Source organism: Nicotiana tabacum, chromosome 18, assembly GCF_000715075.1.
Source record: "Nicotiana tabacum cultivar K326 chromosome 18, ASM71507v2, whole genome shotgun sequence".
In the NCBI taxonomy this organism is placed as follows: Eukaryota; Viridiplantae; Streptophyta; class Magnoliopsida; order Solanales; family Solanaceae; genus Nicotiana; species Nicotiana tabacum.
In genome coordinates this window covers 68,633,586-68,657,157 of record NC_134097.1, presented here as the reverse complement: position 1 = coordinate 68,657,157, position 23,572 = coordinate 68,633,586, and the positions used below count along the sequence as shown (strand labels likewise).

At 39.4% G+C, this 23,572-nt stretch overlaps 1 protein-coding gene across 3 annotated transcripts; it reads left to right on the top strand.

Moving 5' to 3' along the window:
• The first annotated feature begins 882 nt into the window (after positions 1–882).
• LOC107778360 (SH3 domain-containing protein 2) lies at positions 883–21,642 on the top strand. 3 transcript variants are annotated; one of them, XM_075236959.1, is made up of 10 exons: positions 883–1,051; positions 2,199–2,318; positions 2,401–2,470; positions 2,558–2,709; positions 3,610–3,711; positions 19,872–20,072; positions 20,170–20,226; positions 20,350–20,493; positions 20,611–20,685; positions 21,372–21,642. In XM_075236959.1, the coding sequence occupies exons 1-10, from the start codon at positions 992–994 to the stop codon at positions 21,486–21,488; spliced, it is 1,098 nt and encodes a 365-aa protein (XP_075093060.1). In that variant the 5' UTR covers positions 883–991; the 3' UTR covers positions 21,489–21,642. The 3 variants fall into 3 exon arrangements, with proteins under 3 accessions (XP_075093060.1, XP_075093059.1, XP_075093061.1); XM_075236958.1 differs by having other exon boundaries at positions 886–1,051; positions 20,170–20,232; XM_075236960.1 differs by lacking the exon at positions 883–1,051 and adding an exon at positions 1,786–1,922 and having other exon boundaries at positions 20,170–20,232.
• The last annotated feature ends 1,930 nt before the right edge of the window (positions 21,643–23,572 follow it).

Below are 23,572 nucleotides of genomic sequence, written 5' to 3'. Positions count from 1 at the left end.
CAATCTCTAAAGCAACTGAATACCTTATGCTTACAAAGAATGACTCAGCAAAGGTAACTCACTAGATCCTGTTAAAATGGGAACCTCCATCTAGAGGTTCTTACAAACTGAATACAGATGGAGCAGCAAGTGGGAACCCAGAAATATGTGGTTTAGGGGGAATATTCAGAAACCACAATGGTGATTGGATATTGGGCTACATGGACAATATCCCCCAAACAACAAACACAAGGGCAAAAGTTCAGGCCCTCATACAAGGTCTACAACTGGCGGAGCAAAAACATTTAGTACCGCTAGAAATAAACACTGATTCAGCTGAAACAATCAATATGCTTTTGAATGGAAGTCTGATTTATGACCCTCTAATTTGTGAATGCAGGTCAATCATCCAAAGGATGGGCAACGTGGTAGTGAGGCACATCTACCGGGAGCAGAACAGAGTAGTTGATGTAGTGGCCAAGGAAACAACAAAGGAGATATTTTTAAACAAATCTATGACATTATCAGTTCCTCCGATGTTTGTCAATAATGTATTTTGGGCAAACATCCTAGGAACTGAACTAGTTAGATCTTTTGTGGGTTGTAACTTAAATACAATCATGCTAAACTTTACAACTATAGAATCATTGCGATACTCCAATAATGTCCCTGATGTGGTTCTTTTTGTTAACTAGCATATAAATACAACGTTCCTTTTAACCAAAAAAAAAGTGAATGGAATGAGTACATTGTCTAAATGGCCCGAAATTAGTTAGGTCAAAATCAGAACTTAAGAACTTACTCGGAGAAAATTAATTAAGGACAAGTGAGATCACGGGCGAAAAAGTGACAAGTCAAACAGAAGCAAGTACGGAGTCCAACAAGTTTCAAATAAAAGTAACAAGAATTGAGTTCCGACACATTTTTTGAAACAGAAAGTTGAGACAACTCTCCCTCTTCTTTTCACCACTCTCACTGCTGACTGCTGTGGACTGTGGTGGGTGTGAAGGAAATGGAAGCAATCAGAAAACAAGCTACTAAGCTCAGAGAACAAGTTGCCAAACAACAACATGTAATTTCCCTCTTTCTATCTTTGTATATATACCAGTTTTTCCATATCTATAAGTGAAGAAATGAACCCTAACTGTACTCTTGACTCTTTGTTCTTGAGGAGTATGTTCTTCAAGCTGTTCTTTTTTTTCCTTTTGTGACTAGGAAGAACAGTTAGTTTTAGCTCTTCACTTTTGTTCGCCGGATTCTTTTTCTTCTAATTTGTTTATTTTTTGTACAAAGATCCCTTCTTTTTCTCTCTCTTTTTTTTCTGTGGGGTTAGGATCATGGGTTGACACAAGAAGGGTAGGAGTGAATAATCTAGAGCATTTGATTCCCAAAAGATGCACTTAGTAGTGGGATTCCAGATTTATAAATGGAACGAAAAAATGTGGTTCTATTAATCTGTCTTTATCTTTGATAGCAATTGCTGAAGGAAGAGGATGTGGCAGTTGAGGACCTTCTCTTTCCGGTAAGGAAGAGTTGAAGCTCATAGTTTAGCTTTGAATCCATCGTAGCTAGCCTCAGTCTTTGAGACACGAGAATGAAATCTGATTCATCTTTTAACTTTGTAACTCGGTGATTAACCACCAACAACATCCCTGTGACCACCGAATAGAGGCGGCCCTCCATCGGAAGCAGAGGCGGATGCAACGTGTTAGTACAAGGTTCATCTGAATCCAATACTTTTGACACAGAACATAAATTCATGTGTAAAAATCCACTAAAATTGTAATAAAATATAGGTATGAACCCATAACTTTAAAAATACAATACCTTTAATTTTAAGAACCTTAAAGGTTGAACCCATAAAGCTTAAATCATGGATCTGCCTCTAACCGGAAGGAGAAGGTCCTCGACAGCAATATCAAGTAGCATCAGTTTAGATGCAGGTGAGCACCTTCGTAAATCCTTGCTCTGTTGTAACTGTACATTGAATATGTTAAGAGTTTAAGACATGGGAAGAAAGAATTCCTCTTGTGTTCATTTGTGTCTTACATTAGCCCTATTTAAGTATTTATATGGGGTATTTACGTAGTACTAAGCCCTTCTCTACCAATGTGAAACACTTTACATACTACTATACATACTAACTCTTTAACACTCCCCCTCAAGCTAGTGTATGTAAACGATGGTCTTTGTTGATTCTTTGCTATTTTTATTCTTAGGCTGTCTTCAAACAATTTGCTAGTGGACTGGGTGGCCAAGATAATAGTGTTACTGATGAAGTAGAGTTGCAACAACATCAAACACTCGAGAAGCTGTACATTTCTACTCGTGCTGGCAAGGTTTGACAAAACTCCCCCATTTTTAAATGTCTTGTTTGGATTCTTTTTTTTCTTTATCCTTTGTATCCTGTTCTATCACTAGCACTTCCAAAGAGACATTGTCCGAGGTGTTGAAGGCTACATCATCAGTGGCTCAAAGCAAATTGAAATTGGTCAGTCACTGAAATTTCTTCTTACGTATGTGTGTAATCTCTAAGGCTTATTTTTTCACTAAGGTCCTACATACATTCCTTTTTTAGGTACTAGGTTGGCAGATGATAGCCGAAAATATGGGGCTGAAAATACATGTACAAGTGGCAATACATTATCTAAAGCAGCATTAAGTTATAGTAGGGCTCAAGCTGAAATTGAGAAGGAACGTGAGGATCTATTGAAAGCCCTTGGGACACAGGTTTGGATCTATTGAAAGCCCTTCTTCATTATCATGTGTGTTTCATCAAATTTTGTTTTCTGTGCAAAGGAATGAGAGGTGCTGGTTCAGGCTGCACTAGGAAAAAATAAGAAAGAAAAAAGTGATCTATAGAGTGGTGGATTGTGATTTAATGGTTACTTTACGAAATTTTGGAGTCAATGATATTTTGATAAGTTGATATTATGCATAAATTTGCTTAGATCATATCTAGCTACTATATCTTCTGTGTTTTCCTTTTTGCTTTATTTGTCTTGGAAGTATTGCTAGATAGTGAATACTAGAGTATTGTCGTATACGACAGAAAATTCAGTTAAATGCAGCTCATGTAAAAATTAATATTGTTACTTTTACAATGAAATGAGGCTGGAGAGTACACGTGAGCAAACTGTTTATGTTCAGCTACCTGTGCCTGGAAAAGTGCAGGTGAGCAGTCTTACAAATAACCAACAAAACTTAGCTAAATTAGCTTACAATGTCTACAACTCGAATCTAAAGGTCAAAACAGTATCTTGGTAATTTTTATTAAGTTGGCCTAGTTTAAGATTGATGAGATATATGTTCTGACTTTTTGTAGACAATCATTTGTTTCCTTTCATCTTTTTCTATTTTCTTGATATGATGAATGTCCTATTATTAGTAGTTTTCATTGTCACAATAACACCATAGCTGTTTATTTGTAACCTGCATTTCATCTTCCAGATGTTCTGGACTTTGTGTATATAAGCTAGATTTCCCTTCTTAGTTGTAACCAAGCGAGCAGTGCCACAAAGAGCTTTCTAATCAGATGACTTAGATCTTTCTTTGTAATTAATTCATTCATGAAGTAGTAAGCTAAGTATGGAATTTGTCTTAAATTCTTGATTAAGTTTCAAACTTCAGGTTGCTGAGCCTTTAAGAGCAATGGTTGTGGGAGCTCCATTGGAGGATGCTCGACATCTTGCTCAGCGCTATGATAGAGTGAGGCAGGAAGCTGAAGCTCAGGTAACTTTAAAGAAGAGACGTGTTTTCATTTGAAGTATTCTCTCTCTATCCACCTATTGTTGTCTTCCACATTAATCATTCCAGTCAGTATGCTAACATTTTTTATTACTAAATGTCACACCTCCTTTTTGCGCGCCCGCCCCTAGGGGTAAGATGCGCGAGGGGAGTTTTTCCAATTTAAGTGACAATATTCGAAATGGGATTATTTAATTCAGAGTCGCCACTTGGGAATGGTTTGGCTTTTGGTGTCCCAAGTCACCGGTTTATCTTGAATCCCAAATCGAGGAAATTTTCGACTTTTCCAAATGAAGTCTGCGAACCAGAAATTCTAAGTAAGGAATTCTGTTGACCCGAGGGAAGGTGTTAGGCATCCTCGAATCCCGTGGTTCTAGCACAGTCGCTTAAATTGTTATAATGGCTAAATATCTGTTTTAAATACATGTTGTGACTTATGTGCTTTTTATTAGATTTATACCGCTTTTATTATTATCATTTATTTTTATAGAATTGCAACGTCGTGAAAATGCGCGTCGAACCACGTCACAATCAATGCACCCGTGATCGTCGACACATTCGGACTTCGTTGAGATTCGGATTTGGGTCACATCAATGTGCACCCGAATTTAAGAATATGATTTAATTAAGCCGTGCCTGAAAAGTCTAGCGCGTTATTATTTTTTGAGAAGGCCATGAGATTCACTGAATGGCCTAGCCCGAATTCTAAATATTATGATTAGTTGTTGAGGGCCCCGCAATTTGCATTTTTTATTAGGCGAGGCTCGTCTCATTATTTTTAGAAGGGTATCCTACAGTGACACATTTCTATTATTTTATTTCCAGAGATAGAAGAAAGAAAAATGTATGATAATTGAAATATATACTTTGGCCTAAACCAAACTCCTATCAGTTTCTGATTAATTACTTTTAAAGTAAAAGACGTCATGCCTTAGGAAAAATGCCCTGGTCGAACAAAAGATCACATATGAGATAGATGAAATGCAATACTTAATCCGAACATTTCTTAATTTGAACTTAACTGAACTTATTTGGACTAGATTAAAGGATTTAGTTACTGGATATTGTTACTAATGGGACTTTGAGCGTGACCCTATGTACTGCCTAACGGAACCAAAAAAAAGATTAAATGAAACATAAACAGCATTGTATAAGATTGGAGTATACATACCCCGTATTAACAAACAACTACCAAACTAAAACACAAAGGGGCTAAACCCAGTCAAGTACCAGTACATGCTTTCAAACTATTGAATTATGAACTAATCAAAATTTTTTACAGACCCGTTAGTGTACCATGAATATCACAACAAATACTTGAACTTCTTCAACCCTTTTCATTTCATGCTTTCGAATTGTTTCAGTTACATCAATACGGGATTCGAAATGTGTACCTGGAAGGCTGAAATGCAAAGAAGAAGAGGAGAATAACAGGGAAAATCAGCAGCAACAGGAATCAGAGTAACAGCAGCAGCAACAAATGAAACAATTGGGGTAGAATCTAGATCCCAGCTAGACCAAATCTCAGAATAGACCAACAAACGAACAACAGACCCAGTTGGATTTAGAAGGAATCAGTGTTGGACAACATATCAAGACCAGTGAAATCAAAACAGCAACTAAGAATGCAATTTCTAGTTTTTGTCTGTCTGTGCTATCAAACAGAGTTCTTTCCCAACTTTTCTGTTTGTGTGTGTATATCTATCTCTCAATGTGTATTCCAGCTCTCTCTTTCAAAGAATTCCTCACAGTCTATCTATTTTCCTTTTCCCTTCTCCTTCTGTCCTCCTTTTGTGTGCGTGTGTGTATTTCTATCTCTCAATCCTGTATTCCTCCTCTTCTATTTCTATCAGCCCCTTTTCTAATTCTGTATATGACTATCTCTAATCCCTCTGTATATCTCCGTCCATCTCCCTGTGTCCCCAGGTCCTCCTCTTATAAGCCTTCACCTTCCCCTTTTAACAGCCTGTTTAGAGTATATCAAACACCCCTCCCATATGCCCTTTTCTTTTCAGTTCCACTTTAGCTAATTAAATATAAAACCCCATCATTCTCCTGGCAGCTTTAAACTTTCCCATTTTATTAACCAAAAGCAAATATGGGCAGTAGAATATATCTGACAGCATATGCTGTCAAACCATTTTTAAAATCAAAAGCCTTTTTATGCAGGAAAACAAGCTGTGCACAATGCACATGCTGTGCACAAGTGCACATGCCATCAACTCAGATTTCAGTTACAGACCAAGCCTTAGGTTTCTGAAATCATATTAACGACTATAATTAACAGGACTTGGTTCTTAATTGATTCAGGCAAATGTTCAACAGAAGCAACTCGATTTGTTATTGTTCGGACAGTTGAAACTAATTGACGACACATGTCGACTCGACTATATTAGCATTAACATACACAATCGTAGCAAAAAATCAGACATTTAACAGTATCACATAAGGGGTTCATTTTGCAATGTCAAACAGAAAGGCCCTAAGAACTAAATGAATGACCAGTTACGGATTCAATTGAACATACATTTATACACACGCATTATGAAGAAAGAAACTGACTGAATACAGAGGTCCGGCCAAGGTGAACAATAGCAGTTCAAAAACACAAAACAAAAAGTTTGGCCATGCGGACAGGCCTTTAACAACACACAAACATACGAACTGAAATAAAGAAAAGAAAATTAACTCACCTTAAAGCTTTTTTAAGGAACAAATCAGAAAAATCCACTGGTGTTTGAACGGACCTTCTTTAAGGTTGAATGGACTTTTAAACGAAGTGTTTCTCGGATGAGAAACACCTCGATTAAGGTCCATTAGGCCTTAATCTCTTCAGTTTGAACAAAGCACGGAACATGCATGGGGAAAACTAGAGTTCAAAAACTTAGATCTGGGATTCGTGTTTCCCTGGTTAGATTCGGACCAAACCAAGTATGGTTTGGTCACGAGGGGGGTCTGGGGAGTGTCTGGTATGATTTCAAGGCAGATCGGTGTAGATTAGGTTCCGACTCGAATCTTCAAATGAAGATTCGAGAAGGTGGGATAGGATTCGAGGTATGTGGTTGGTAGATTTGGGTTCAGGACGTCAAAGGGGTTCTATGGTGTTAAGGGGAAGGTCACCGGCGTTCATGCCGCCGGTTTTCATGGTGGGGGATACTAGGGCGGCTCTAGGGTTTGGGGGTTGTGGTGAGGACGACGAAGGCTGGGGTTTGGATAGGGGGGGCAGGGTAGTGTTAGGAGTTTATATAGTTAGTGAGCAAATGGATCCTGGCCGTTGGATGAGATGAGATGAAGGGCCAGGATCCTTTGGCTAACCAGGGACGACGTCGTTTCAAGGATAAAGGTTTGGGGTCGGTCCGGGTGAGACGGGTCGGGTTTGTTGGTGGGTTACGGGGGATTGATCTTGGCCGTTGATCAATCTGAGATCAACGGCCCAGATCAACCTGTATCAATACGATGTCGTTTGGATTCTCTGGGCATCAGATGGTCTGGACCGGGCAGGCCTGGGTTTTGGGCTGAGTTTGTTGGGCCAATTTTAACAAATTGGCCCAAGTCCGGAAGGGGTCTTTTCTTTTCTTTCTTTTTTTTCTTTTCTTTTATTATAAAAATACAAAACTAAGTAAAATCAAATTAAAATAAACACCTAATACAATTATTTGCACACACATTAAAATGATTCAAAACAGGTAAAAATTAAACAAAACAAAATCACGGGCAAAGATGCCTGTTCATGCTTTTCTATTTAACAACCATGTTACGGTTCAGATCATGCATGACACGTACATTTTTTGTATTTTGTTTTAATAAAGTAAAAATGGGCCAAAGTCATAAACAATTAACGAAGTGCCATGTAAAAATCTCAAAATTGTACAACGGGATCAATTGTTGTTATTTTTTATTTCTTTTGGAGCGATTGTCTCGTGAAGCAAAAATCACGTGCTCACAGCTGCCCCTCTTTGTTCGGAAACACGAAGAGTTTTCGCGCAAAGATAAAGTGAGCGTGTATGAGCGATTTTTGCCTATGGACTACTCCGTGTGAAACACATTTTTGAAAGATCTGACCGAATCTTGCCTCAAAGATTTTCTACATATCCTGGGCTAAACAGGAATCAGGTCAATGTAGTTCGGGAAGTTTTGGTAGCTGGGACTACCATGAGATTTCAATGCTTGCTGCTACTGCTGTTGCTGTTGTCACTGCTGCGTCACTGACCGCCTTATTACAACCAAACGATAATTGGAAACTGAACTAACTACTTATATGCATGTCAACTGCTAGTTACAAGATTCCTATCTATGATTCTTTTACGACTTGATCTTGGGTCTTAGCTGATTCTGCTTGTAGACTCCGATCTGAATCTTGATGCTTGCGAGTTGCGGCGACTTGTTTAATCTCTGGGATACTGAGTGAGGCGCGACTGGCAGGGTTCAGGACCTTAATTAAATGCTGGAGTCAATCCGCCTTCCTTTTACTCCGAATCTTGGGACACCTCTTTTCTTCTTTGATTTTGAGTTGAGACTCATCTCGTGGGTCATTTCGATTCGTGTGGCTCGAGGTTAGACCTGCGGGAAAAACAAACAAACAAACGAACGAAATTTTCTGCCCCAGTTTCACTAGGAAAATTTCGTTAATTATGCACCAGGAAGTTCATAAAATTGATGAAAAAGGATATGCATGCTCAGTTCAGGGTTGGAGCCCTAACACCGGCTAGCTGGGGAAAGGTTCGGTTTGGGGTTTAAAACCCTAACGCCGAACAAAGGAAGAATTCAGTTTAGGGTTCAAAACCCTAATGCTGATTGCATGGAAAAGCTCAGTTTAGGGTTTAAAACCCTAATGCTGGCTGAAAGGAAAAGTTCAGTTTAGGGTTTAAAACCCTAATGCTGATTACATGGAAAAGAGTTCTCGGGTTATGCCGAAAAGATTCATCGAGTCATGCTGGGAGGATTCATCGGGTTATGCCGGGAGATTCATCGGGTTATGCCGGGAGGATTTATCGGATTATGCCGAAAAGAGTTCATCGGGTTATGCCGGGAGGATTCCTCGGGTTATGCCGGGAAGATTCATTGGATTATGCCGGGAAGATTCATCGGGTTATGCCGAGGGGATTCATCGGGTTATGCCGATAGAGTTCATCGGGTTATGCCGGGAGGATTCATCGGATCGTGCCGGGAAGGTTTATCGGGTTATGCCGAAAAAATTCATCGGGTTATGCCGGGAGGATTTATCGGATTATGCCGAAAAGAGTTCATCGGGTTATGCCGGGAGGATTCCTCGGGTTATGCCGGGAAGATTCATTGGATTATGCCGGGAGTTCATCGGGTTATGCCGAGGGGATTCATCGGGTTATGCCGAAAGAGTTCATCGGGTTATGCCGGGAGGATTATCGGGTTATGCCGAAAAGATTCATCGGGTTATGCCGGGAGGATTCATCGGGTTATGCCGGGAAGGTTTATCAGGTTATGCCGAAAAGATTCATCGGGTTATGCCGGGAAGATTCATCGGGTTATACCGGGAGGATTCATCGGGTTATGCCGGGAAGGTTTATCGGGTTATGCCGAAAAGATTCATCGGGTTATGCCGGGAGGATTCATCGGGTTATGCCGGGAAGGTTTATCGGATTATGCCGGGAAGATTCATCGGGTTATGCCGAGGGGATTCATCGGGTTATGCCGAAAGAGTTCATCGGGTTATGCCGGGAGGATTCATCGGATCGTGCCGGGAAGGTTTATCGGGTTATGCCGAAAAAATTCATCGGGTTATGCCGGGAGGATTCATCAGAAATGTACGAAAGAAAATATGGGGAAACTTACCATTGGTCGTTTTCCCGCTGCAAGGCTGTTTCGATGCTTGTGTGCTCCATTTCTTTTGGGTTACACCAGCTTCATGCATGGCTACTTTGGGTCGCACCTGTCTCAATTTCCTACACAAAGAAAACATTGTCAGTTTGAAAATGGCGGTTGGTTTTGGGGGCCTTGATCGTTTCAATTGCTTTGTCTTAGCCTGATTCTTGTCGACAAACTCTGCCATTGATGTGAAACCCTTTGGACTACTCAGACTTGCGTTCCCAGATTTGTGATGATTTGCCTTATAAGGCTTTGGCTTTTTCGTCCCGTTCTGCTTGGTGATTTTGGTGGGGATTTTATCAGGGAGACTCTGTGGGGATTTGTACAAGGGAAACTCCGTATGGATTTGTCCAATGCAAACTCTGTGAGGATTTTTTTTTTTAGCAAACTTGTTGGGGATGTGCTGGGGGGACTTCCTTGGGGAATTGTACAAGGGGAGATTTCATGGGGGATTTGTAATAAGGGATATCCTGCGGGAATTTGTCGGTTTTGGAAGCAAATCAACTACCGTGGCCAGTCGGGATGGGACTGACGCGCCACTGAGGTCGTACATTTATTTGACTCTTGCCAGACGGAGCCCTGTAAAACCGGTCCTGCCACCTTTCTTGGCGGTTATTACGGAATGAAGAGTTAGATCAAAGAAAACCATGTAAAGGAGAACATATGAGTTTAAAGAGAAAAGCCCCTTTCGGGGGAAAGAATGACTTATCTGGAGTGTATGCCAGTTTCAAACTGACATGACATGCCTTTTGGACTAGATGCCCGACCTCTGAGAACTTGCATTTCCTCATGAATCAAAACAGATCTATATTTTTCAAAGCCTGGGAACCTTGCCAGGACTTTCTGAGGTGGAATCATCTTTTCGGCCGACAACACCCTTTGCGGGTTTTCGCTAGTTGACCTCTCTCATTTCTCTTCTTACTGTCGCCTGCTAGTACTCTTTGCGAGTTTTTTACTAAACAAGCTCTCTCATTTTCGATTTCCCTTCTCGCGTCGCCTCACGGTGCCCAAAGGTTTTCACCGACGAAACTCTCTCATTTTATTCTCCTCATTTTGTTATATCGGACCCAAATAACTCCATCTTCCCATTTTGAAACGCTTTGCTGATTGATCAGAAGGACTTGGACAACGGCTTGGGGTAAAAAGAATGTGGATTGAACTACAACTTTGGAACCTTTTGGGTGGGATTATTGCTGAATTATTATAACTTCTGCCCCAGTTTTACTTTCGGGGGAATTCCTGGATTTTTGTTTTGGTGTGACTGAACCCCAAGGAGAGGTTGCCTACGTATCCTTTCGGAATCAAGTCAAACGTAGTTCAGGTTCTCTTTTTTTTTCTTTTTTTTTCTTTTTTTTTATGTATATATTTCCTCATTCTTCCAATTCTTTCTTCTTCCTTCTCTCTTTTTTTTCATTCAATTTTATTTTTCAGGTTCCAAAGAGGGTAATCAAAGAAGAGTAACCAGCTCAAATGGGTTTGCAAAGGGTTGATAGTGTTTGGGTAGCGAGAATGAAAGCCTTCGTCATCTCAAACTGTGCAAAGATATCGCTAGAGTGATTTAGACATATCACTGCACCTGCTTTCCAAGCAAAGCTGACGTCGTTTCTTCCGACGTCGCCCAGATACAAATGCTCCATTTGGTAACATTTTTTGATGACGTATGGACCCTTATTTCTTGGTACAATTGCTCGTGTCAAACCGCAATCATTAAGGTTATCATTCTGTACGGGTCTAAATCCTTTTACTGCTCTCAAACTCTGCTTTTGTGACGGACATTTTCCAAACCATGAACCACTTTTCTTTAGTTGTTCCTACTTTTCAAATTCTTTATATCTCAAATTTTGACTCATTATTTGAAATCTGATCGGGTTCTCGTGATCCGGCCATGAAGTCCGCAAACATGTCATGTTATTTAAAGCTGCATTCATCAGAATTGAAGAGAACACAAAAGAAAACATAGAAGAAGAAAGTGAGTAATCAAGCATGATTTCTTTTCTTGGCATTTTGGGGAAGATAAAGAAAAGGTTGACATTCAGGAAATTAAAAACACGAAAAATGAAGAAAACATCTGAGTCACCCTCTGGGGTAATTCGTAATGCAGAGAATGTGGCAAGGCAGGTTTATTAGGACTTCCGTTTGATCAAGAATGGCGTAGCCTTCTAGTTTTGAAACTAGGTGCTTGGTCCCATGTACGATACTTCAACGGTGCTAGTGCCCTCTCCTGGCTGGACCATGTGTATTTCGCATAGCTCTTCCCTTGTCGCCTCACATATTTCCTCGCTCTCGTCGAGCGGGGACACCTTATCGTCTCCCTCTTTGTTGTATTTTGGTTCCTGTGGTATGCGTCCGACAAACACTGGCTCGTTCGGCCGAGGTTGTTTGATCGTCCCCCATACCATGGAGGCTTGCTTGAATACATCACTTATTCCTTTTTCTGGCTCCGGAGTTACCCTGGGTCCTTTTTCTGTATCAGCAATAGCGATTATGGCTTTAAGTGCCGGACCAACTTCCTCGTCTTCACCAATCATCCCAACTATCGACCCGTTGTTGTGGGCGGGCAACGGATTATTGGTCACATTTGGGATATCCTCATCTCTCAACACAATCTTCCCTTGGTCTAACAAATCCTCCACAGCTTGTTTCAATGTCCAACAGTCGTTGGTGTCATGCCCTTCTACCCCTGAATGGTATGCACATCTGACACCCCGCTGATATGATGGTGATCCCGGGTTCTGCCCGTTTGGTGGTATGGGCTGCAACAAATTCATTTGGACAAGCTTAGGGAATAGGGTAGAATAGGGTTCACCGATTGGTGTGTAGTTGGGTTTCCTGGGTGGTTCCCGAGGACGGAAATTATTTTGAGGAGGTCGAGGATTGTAGTGGTTTCGGTGAGGAGGCTGATTCCTAGGATGTGGGGCCTGCCCCCGATTGACTGGTTGTGTCCGCTGGATATAAGGCTGGGTGCTCATGACCATGTAGGGCTGAGGAGCGTAGGTCGCATTTTGGTGGGGGAAATACTGTTGCGAGGTTCTTTCCGAAGAACAAAGCCCGGGATTATGATATTCTCCCACCTCTGCCACTGTCATGGACGTTTCCTCTTTTTTCTTCCCTCTTGCCATTCCTCCAGACCCGCTTTGGACGGCTTGGGAGGTTGCCCTTATGGCTGCCTGACTCAAAATTCTTCCCGTTTTCAGATCGTTCTCCACCATCTCTCCAATCTTAATCGCTTCTGCGAAAGGCTTTCCCATTGCTGACATCATGTTTTGGAAATAGTCGGACTCTTGAGCCTGGAGAAAAGTAGTGACCATCTCTATCTCGTCCATGGAAGGTTTTACCCTTGACGCTTGCTCACGCCATTTGATGGCGTATTCTCTGAAACTTTCCGAGGGTTTCTTCTTTAAGTTTGACAAAGCATTTCTGTCTGGCGCGATGTCGATATTATATTGAAACTGCCCTACGAAGTCTCTGGCAAGATCATCCCATATATGCCAGCGAGATATGTCCTGGTCCATATACCATTCCGAAGCGATTCCCACCAAACTTTCTCCAAAATATGCCATTAGCAGCTCTTCTTTTCCGCCGGCTCCCCGCAATTGATTGCAGTATTTTTTAAGATGTGCAATGGGGTCACCGTGCCCATCGTATTTCTCGAACTTGGGGGTCTTGAAACCCGTTGGCAGGTGCACGTGAGGGAACATGCACAGGTCGGCGTAAGAGACGCTCTTTTGTCCGCTCAATCCTTGCATATTCTTCAGACATTGTTCAAGGCTTCTCATTCTCTTGGCAATCTCATTTTGTTCTACAACTTTGGGGTTCTGATCCTGCCCTGGTGCGAGCTCGCACTGAGGCGGTAGCGGATTAGTACTGGTAGCGAACCTAGTTGGTTCCATTGAGAACGATGGTGCGTGGAATGTAAAAGAAGAGGAGTCAAAGCTTGGCTTGTATATGGCAGGCTGTGCCGTAGCCGGGCAAGGCGATGCAGTAAAGATGTTCATGCTTGCATCAGTGGCCGACATTCGGGGATGAGGCTCAGAAGGTGATCCGGCAGAGAAGGCGGAGGTGGCTGGGTAACCAAATGGGGTAGCAGGGTAATTTATGGGGACATTAGAAGTCCCACTTGACCTGGAGAATAATTCAGGGAATCCGGGGATGACACTTGGCGGCTCTTTCCCATTGTTCCAGTCATCCAGCATTTCCAACATGCGGAGCCGTAGGATTCTATTTTCCTCCGCAGTTGCGGACTCAGGTGTGAGGACGGCTGAGATCGAGCTTTCCTCGGAAACAGAGATTGTTTGCAATGGAATTTCTGAAGACATTTCTACACTGCCTTTTGACCTGGTGAAGTAAGTGTGAGTACTACTTCTGGTCCTAACAACAGGTAGCTGAACACTTCTCCTTGACCTCGTGAAGTATGAGTGCGAGGCCAGACTTTCACCAAACCAACCGTCTTTCCAAAAACCCTGGATATACTCATCGACAAGGGCACGGTTAATTTGCAGCAAACAACGGATAGTTAATCTCACGTTGGGCATGATGCACCTATACAGTTAAGTGGATTACTATATGTTTGCTACGAGAGCATGCGTCATTCCGGCATTTTTCCTCTTATCAGTTCTTCCCCCTTTTTATTATTATTATTTTTTTTTGTTTTTCTTTTATTTTGCAGTAAAAGAAATGCGACCGGATCCGATGAGGATTGCCTACGTATCACGATGCCTACGTGAATCAGATCATTATGTAGTTCGAAACTAACAAAATAAAGAAGCAAGTGTTCATTTAGCATAGGGCTCAAAAGATTTGGAATTTTTGAAAGGAATACTTTAAAGAAGAAAGAAATTTTTTTTTTTGTTTGTTTTTTTTTTTTTATTTTTTTTTTATTTTATTATTTTAAAGAAAGACTTCTAAAAATTTATTTGCTTTTGAATTGAATTCTGGAAATTTATTAAGAAAAGAAAATATGTTTGGTTGTTTTTTTTTTTTTTTTTTTACCTTTTCTACGGAAGATTATTATGATGTTGCCCCTCAAATTTTGAAAGAGGGACTTTTAAGAAAACGATGTGAAATTCTGAGTTTTATTTATTTACAAAATCACTTCTAAAGAAGAATCCTAATATTTCGAAATTCAAATTTTCAAATATACATATATTTTTTTTATTTTAAAAAAAAAACATTTTACAAAAAAAGAGACTAAAAGCAAAGAGTATTTTTTTTTGGATTTTTATTGCTGGTTTTTAATTCTTATTACATTATTTTACATGAAAGACTTCAGAAAGAAAGAGACCTTTTTTTTTTATTTGAGTTTAAAGAAACTTCTATGTTATTTTCTGTTTCTTTTCTTTTTATGTTTTCTAAGGAAAAATTTATAAAGAAAGAACTAAAGGGAAATATATATTTTTTGATTTTGAAAATTGGGGCCGGAACCGATGAGGTTTGCCTACGTATCTCACACCCGGTGAGAATCAGACCCGCGTAGTTCGGCCCAATTAACCGAATTATTTTAGAACAAAACTCTTTCCTTTTCAACAAACAAATTTCCAAAAGACTATTTTTCTATCTTTTTTTTTTTTTTTTCTTAGTAAATAAAACATTTTCACCTTTTATTATTGCAAAATTTCAACAGCGTTTTGACGGTAATTGGGCATTGCTATTTTTCAAAGTAGAAAATTAGTCCTATACACTGATATTTTTTTTTATTTTTTTTTATTTTCAAATACTCCAAAGTCAGGTAACATGCATGTCCGAGACAAATAAATGCGCGGAAACAAATAGGATGCAACAAGATGGTCTTTTCATTTCAGGTTGCTAGTCCTAGACGGACCCAACCCCTGTGTTGAGTCCCCTAAGTCAAATGCAACATTATGCAAATAAGCGTTCCTACTAGGGATCCGGCATGAAGTCGAGTTATACTAGGTTTAAACCTTGGTATTTGTTCTAGACTGTGTACCCGAGCGGACAACTCGAGTCGAGGAGGGGCAACTTACCGGGAACCAAAAGGCCGTCCGGCTTCGTAACTTATCCGTCCTCTTTCTTATTCCAGGTATCGACACTAACAGAATAAGGAGTCTCGACCAGCGAGCTTCTCCCCGGAGGTGAAGAGAGAAGGGTTCGGCACAGTTTATATGCAGTTCAGATAATATCAAAGCGGTAAAAGACAACATTTAGTATGTTATGTCAAAACATGTAATAAAGATCAGATAATAAAGCCAAATATAACAATTATTCTAAGCTCGAATTCTTGAACCCTGAACCAGTGGTTCTGGGTTCATATTCCCCAGCGGAGTCGCCAGAGCTGTCACACCTCCTTTTTGCGCGCCCGCCCCGAGGGGTAAGATGCGCGAGGGGAGTTTTTCCAATTTAAGTGACAATATTCGAAATGGGATTATTTAATTCAGAGTCGCCACTTGGGAAAGATTTGGCTTTTGGTGTCCCAAGTCACCGGTTTATCTTGAATCCCAAATCGAGGAAATTTTCGACTTTTCCAAATGAAGTCTGCGAACTAGAAATTCTAAGTAAGGAATTCTGTTGACCCGAGGGAAGGTGTTAGGCATCCTCGAATCCCGTGGTTCTAGCACGGTCGCTTAAATTGTTATAATGGCTAAATATCTGTTTTAAATACATGTTGTGACTTATGTGCTTTTTATTAGATTTATACCGCTTTTATTATTATCATTTATTTTTATAGAATTGCAACGTCGTGAAAATGCACGTCGAACCACGTCACAATCAATGCACCCGTGATCGTCGACACATTCGGACTTCGTTGAGATTCGGATTTGGGTCACATCAATGTGCACCCGAATTTAAGAATATGATTTAATTAAGCCGTGCCTGAAAAGTCTAGCGCGTTATTATTTTTTGAGAAGGCCATGAGATTCACTGAATGGCCTAGCCCGAATTCTAAATATCATGATTAGTTGTTAAGGGCCCCGCAATTTGCATTTTTTATTAGGCGAGGCTCGTCTCATTATTTTTAGAAGGGTATCCTACAGTGACACATTTCTATTATTTTATTTCCAGAGATAGAAGAAAGAAAAATGTATGATAATTGAAATATATACTTTGGCCTAAACCAAACTCCTATCAGTTTCTGATTAATTACTTTTAAAGTAAAAGACGTCATGCCTTAGGAAAAATGCCCTGGTCGAACAAAAGATCACATATGAGATAGATGAAATGCAATACTTAATCCGAACATTTCTTAATTTGAACTTAACTGAACTTATTTGGACTAGATTAAAGGATTTAGTTACTGGATATTGTTACTAATGGGACTTTGAGCGTGACCCTATGTACTGCCTAACGGAACCAAAAAAAGATTAAATGAAACATAAACAGCATTGTATAAGATTGGAGTATACATACCCCGTATTAACAAACAACTACCAAACTAAAACACAAAGGGGCTAAACCCAGTCAAGTACCAGTACATGCTTTCAAACTATTGAATTATGAACTAATCAAAATTTTTTACAGACCCGTTAGTGTACCATGAATATCACAACAAATACTTGAACTTCTTCAACCCTTTTCATTTCATGCTTTCGAATTGTTTCAGTTACATCAATACGGGATTCGAAATGTGTACCTGGAAGGCTGAAATGCAAAGAAGAAGAGGAGAATAACAGGGAAAATCAGCAGCAACAGGAATCAGAGTAACAGCAGCAGCAACAAATGAAACAATTGGGGTAGAATCTAGATCCCAGCTAGACCAAATCTCAGAATAGACCAACAAACGAACAACAGACCCAGTTGGATTTAGAAGGAATCAGTGTTGGACAACATATCAAGACCAGTGAAATCAAAACAGCAACTAAGAATGCAATTTCTAGTTTTTGTCTGTCTGTGCTATCAAACAGAGTTCTTTCCCAACTTTTCTGTTTGTGTGTGTATATCTATCTCTCAATGTGTATTCCAGCTCTCTCTTTCAAAGAATTCCTCACAGTCTATCTATTTTCCTTTTCCCTTCTCCTTCTGTCCTCCTTTTGTGTGCGTGTGTGTATTTCTATCTCTCAATCCTGTATTCCTCCTCTTCTATTTCTATCAGCCCCTTTTCTAATTCTGTATATGACTATCTCTAATCCCTCTGTATATCTCCGTCCATCTCCCTGTGTCCCCAGGTCCTCCTCTTATAAGCCTTCACCTTCCCCTTTTAACAGCCTGTTTAGAGTATATCAAACACCCCTCCCATGTGCCCTTTTCTTTTCAGTTCCACTTTAGCTAATTAAATATAAAACCCCATCATTCTCCTGGCAGCTTTAAACTTTCCCATTTTATTAACCAAAAGCAAATATGGGCAGTAGAATATATCTGACAGCATATGCTGTCAAACCATTTTTAAAATCAAAAGCCTTTTTATGCAGGAAAACAAGCTGTGCACAATGCACATGCTGTGCACAAGTGCACATGCCATCAACTCAGATTTCAGTTACAGACCAAGCCTTAGGTTTCTGAAATCATATTAACGACTATAATTAACAGGACTTGGTTCTTAATTGATTCAGGCAAATGTTCAACAGAAGCAACTCGATTTGTTATTGTTCGGACAGTTGAAACTAATTGACGACACATGTCGACTCGACTATATTAGCATTAACATACACAATCGTAGCAAAAAATCAGACATTTAACAGTATCACATAAGGGGTTCATTTTGCAATGTCAAACAGAAAGGCCCTAAGAACTAAATGAATGACCAGTTACGGATTCAATTGAACATACATTTATACACACGCATTATGAAGAAAGAAACTGACTGAATACAGAGGTTCGGCCAAGGTGGACAATAGCAGTTCAAAAACACAAAACAAAAAGTTTGGCCATGCGGACAGGCCTTTAACAACACACAAACATACGAATTGAAAATAAAGAAAAGAAAATTAACTCACCTTAAAGCTTTTTAAGGAACAAATCAGAAAAATCCACTGGTGTTTGAACGGACCTTCTTTAAGGTTGAATGGACTTTTAAACGAAGTGTTTCTCGGATGAGAAACACCTCGATTAAGGTCCATTAGGCCTTAATCTCTTCAGTTTGAACAAAGCACGGAACATGCACAGGGAAAACTAGAGTTCAAAAACTTAGATCTGGGATTCGTGTTTCCCTGGTTAGATTCGGACCAAACCAAGTATGGTTTGGTCACGAGGGGGGTCTGGGGAGTGTCTGGTATGATTTCAAGGCAGATCGGTGTAGATTAGGTTCCGACTCGAATCTTCAAATGAAGATTCGAGAAGGTGGGATAGGATTCGAGGTATGTGGTTGGTAGATTTGGGTTCAGGACGTCAAGGGGGTTCTATGGTGTTAAGGGGAAGGTCACCGGCGTTCATGCCGCCGGTTTTCATGGTGGGGGATACTAGGGCGGCTCTAGGGTTTGGGGGTTGTGGTGAGGACGACGAAGGCTGGGGTTTGGATAGGGGGGCAGGGTAGTGTTAGGAGTTTATATAGTTAGTGAGCAAATGGATCCTGGCCGTTGGATGAGATGAGATGAAGGGCCAGGATCCTTTGGCTAACCAGGGACGACGTCGTTTCAAGGATAAAGGTTTGGGGTCGGTCCGGGTGAGACGGGTCGGGTTTGTTGGTGGGTTACGGGGATTGATCTTGGCCGTTGATCAATCTGAGATCAACGGCCCAGATCAACCTGTATCAATACGATGTCGTTTGGATTCTCTGGGCATCAGATGGTCTGGACCGGGCAGGCCTGGGTTTTGGGCTGAGTTTGTTGGGCCAATTTTAACAAATTGGCCCAAGTCCGGAAGGGGTCTTTTCTTTTCTTTCTTTTTTTCTTCTTTTCTTTTATTATAAAAATACAAAACTAAGTAAAATCAAATTAAAATAAACACCTAATACAATTATTTGCACACACATTAAAATGATTCAAAACAGGTAAAAATTAAACAAAACAAAATCATGGGCAAAGATGCCTGTTCATGCTTTTCTATTTAACAACCATGTTACGGTTCAGATCATGCATGACACGTACATTTTTGTATTTTGTTTTAATAAAGTAAAAATGGGCCAAAGTCATAAACAATTAACGAAGTGCCATGTAAAAATCTCAAAATTGTACAACGGGATCAATTGTTGTTATTTTTTATTTCTTTTGGAGCGATTGTCTCGTGAAGCAAAAATCACGTGCTCACACTAAACTATAGCTAATATTTGAAACTAAGGCGTCGTTCATTATTTGACTGATTGACTAAACTATTGCCACTTATCGTTTATAAATTGATATCTAGTCATGTATCACTGAGTTACTTGCATTATATCTTGAATTTCTGTAGTTATGCCTACCTTCTTTGGAATAAATCAGGCTATCGAAGTTTCCAGACGACAGGCTAAATTGAGGGAATCCAATGGTAATCCTGAAAGTGCATCAAGGCTGGAAGCTGCTGAAGCAAAACTTAAGGACCTAAAGTCAAACATGACTACTTTGGGAAAAGAAGCTTCTGCTGCCATGACTGCTGTTGAAGCTCAACAACAGAGGTTAACACTCCAACGGCTCGTAGCCATGGTAATACTTGTTTCGTTTTACTACTGTAATTCAGTGTTATTTCCTTTTTCAATCAGAGATCTCCATAGAAAGCGCCTTCATTCATTTCTTGTTCAAGGTTGAGGCACAGCGTCATTATCATCAGCGAGTTCTGCAAATCCTTGATCAGCTTGAGGTAGAGGTGCGCTCTTTCTCTATCAAAATTGTTGGCCGTATCTTAGTAGTTTTACATCTAGTCTCCTGACTGGTTTATCACTTTTAAATGTTGGGGATTGATGTATGCTCTTTGAGTGCATAGATGATGTCAGAGCGTCAAAGAATTGAAGCATCTCCTAGTTATAATCCGATGCCTCCTCCCCCAGCTTATACTGAAGTTAATGGTGGACTTGCTTCTCAGTCATATGATGGATCCATAGATGGGAAAACTTATTTCTTGGCTGAGGTGATGGTTACTTTGCCTCTCTCTCGCGTTCTTATGAATCAATAAACATGATGGATTACTCTCTGTGTTTTTTACTTAATTCTAGCTTTTTATTTGTTTATACGTCTCTTACTGCAGGTCGTACACCCATATGAAGCTGAGTCAGACATAGAGCTCACATTATCAGTTGGTGACTATGTAGTTGTTCGAAAAGTAAGCTTAGCTCTCTGTCTAATGTTATCAGTAATATTTTTCTTTCTGATGCTTCGTTGTCACAGTACATGCGAATACCCTACCCCCAAATCTCCAACCCCTCCGCATGAGTATCTGGTTGACAGAAAATCATTATCCATTCTGATAAGTTGATGAACTTTTTGTGACCATGGTGCATGGGCGAAGCTACATGCTATAAAGGGTGGTCAACTGACCACCCTTCGTCAGAAAATTACATTGCGTATATATGTAAAATATTAGATTTTAGAGGTATATAACATATATTGAACACTCTTTCTCGGAGAATATTTTCACTTCTTTCAAGTTTAAACACCCTTGAGTAAATTCCTGGCTTTGCTACTGCCATGGTGCATCTGGAATACGGTACTTAGCATTAGCACCATGCTTTCTTCAACTGGTAATTATGTATAGTCATGGTTGTCTAGCACTAGCTTACAGTTTTTGAGTACCCATTTTCGGTAAATTCTTTTGTTATAATTCCTGAAGGATCCCGTTATAAGAGGTTCTGAATGGATTACTTGCCGGTTCTTCACTTAATGCAATGTCAATTTTGTTACACTCGCATCATTTATGTTGTGTATTCTGATCTTCTTTGGCAAAAGTGATCACTGGTTGTTTGAGATTATTTCCCCTTTCTGAAATTGGTTTATTTGTTTCCGGAAAAGGTGTCAAACAATGGTTGGGCTGAAGGTGAGTGCAAGGGGAATGCAGGTTGGTTCCCATTTGGGTATGTAGAAAGACGAGAACGCATTCTTGCGACCAAGGTAGCTGAAGTTTTCTAAATGCTGCCATGTTGCAAGTTTGGCATTTATAACTGTATGTATGCACTTGAATTGAATCTCTTGTGCATCTGACTGTGTCACTAGCGCCTTTATGTTTGCATTTGTAATGGTGTAATCATATTCTTGCAGTAAAAAGGCTTTCTTGTCTTCTTCAGTTTGGACTGAGTTTACCATATTTCTATTTCTTTTCTTCAGCAGGATGGAGGACAACCTTCTTTTTTTCTACTTTTTGATAATCTTAGGCAGATAGGAAGAAATGACATGGAGTAGTATTTTTACCTTATTGAGCACTAGTCCATAACCTTGGGTGCCACAACCCTTTCTTTCTAAATGATAGAGTCTATGGCAAGCATCAAGGAACTTTCAAAATTTCAACCATTTCTATGTTACACTTTCAATAGCTTAAAAAAATTCCTTTGTCCATGCACTAAAACCTGAGGTTTGGTTAACATGGTCTCTTCTTGGCTAAGCAGAATTGTCAAAACTGCAAATAAACTTCCCACTTATTTAAAGTATTAACTCACTATGAAATACCAACTTTTTTATAAATTTTATTTAGTTAGAAAAGGTTGAGATTTCACTGACTAATTTTAAAAACTTAAATTTCTTTCTATCTGTAACCAAATAGTTCTTGATCTCGACTAAAGTGGAAAAGAATTACTATCATCTGCTTGACTTGATGCTTGCTGCAACATTCCCCAAGCAAATGTTTAAATTTGAAGGACAGATGCCGATCCCACTCTGGAGGACGAGGAGACACAAAAGTAAAAATTGCACGGGGTGTCCCTCATTTAACTTATACCCATATTTTTAAAATTATTTAACCTATGCCCTAATTTTTACAACTTCAGGCGCCTCCTTCTTCTTGCTACCTGTGCACTCCTTTCTTCCTCCTTTCTTTGTTAGTCTCTTAGAACATCTTGTTTTTAATAATGTGATACTTCGCTTCATCATTTATATTTATATTTGTGCAGATGCTTACATCATAATGCTTGGGGTGAACTGCTTTTCTATGTGCTTTTCACGTTTATTGTTTCCAAAATTTATGATTTAGATACTATTGGCAATCTGATTATTTTATAGTAGTAATACATTATCTAAGAATAAGGTGATTATTTATCTAGTATGTTAGAAAGCTTTTTCAAAAACTTCAGCTTATACAGTGCTGAACTTTTTACAAATGAACTAAATAACTTCAGCATCTTCTGTTGAAGTTTTTGAAAAAGTTTTATGACAAAACTAATGAATTCAGGACAAAAAAAACTTCAGCTTATTTAGTGCTGAAGTTTTTACAAATGAACTAAATAACTTCAGCATCTTCTGCTGAAGTTTTTGAAAAAGCTTTACGACAAAACTATTGAATCCAGGACAAAACTTCAGCTAAACATGCTTGTAATTACTGAATTTAAGCATTCTACTAGCTGAAGTTTTGTTCTCTATTTGCTGAACTTCAGCATGTTTTAGCTGAAGTTTTGTCCTGGATTCAATAGTTTTGTCGTAAAGCTTTTTCAAAAAATTCAGCAAAAGATGCTGAAGTTATTTAGTTCATTTGTAAAAATTTCAGCACTAAAAGCTGAAGTTTTTTTGTCCTGGATTCATTAGTTTTGTCATAAAGCTTTTTCAAAAACTTCAACAGAAGATGCTGAAGTTATTTAGTTCATTTGTAAAAACTTCAGTAATAAATAAGCTTAATTTTTTTTGTCCTGGATTCATTAGTTTTGTCCTAAAGCTTTTTTCAAAAACTTCAGCAGAAGTTGCTGAAGTTATTTAGTTCATTTGTAAAAACTTCAGCGCTATACAAGCTAAAGTTTTTGAAAAAGCTTTCTAACATACTAGATAAATAATCACCTTATTCTTTCATAGTAAAATACTATTATAAAATAATCAGATTGCCAACAGTATCTAAATCATAAATTTTGCAAACAATAAACATGAAAAGCACAGAGAAAAGCAGTTCACCCCAAGCATTGTGATGTAAGCATCCGCACAAATACAAATGATGAAGCGAAGTATCACATTATTAAAAACAAGATGTTCTAAGAGACTAACAAAGAAAGGAGTGTAAAGGTAGCAGGAAGAAGGAG

Bases quoted from the DNA above. Each gene is read 5' to 3' on its own strand.
- LOC107778360 (XM_075236958.1), top strand. From the start codon at position 992: ATGGAAGCAATCAGAAAACAAGCTACTAAGCTCAGAGAACAAGTTGCC. The intron at 1,052-2,198 runs GTAATTTCCCTC...TTTTATTCTTAG, and splicing joins AAGTTGCCAAACAACAACAT to GCTGTCTTCAAACAATTTGC. The intron at 20,233-20,349 runs GTGCGCTCTTTC...TTGAGTGCATAG, and splicing joins TTGATCAGCTTGAGGTAGAG to ATGATGTCAGAGCGTCAAAG.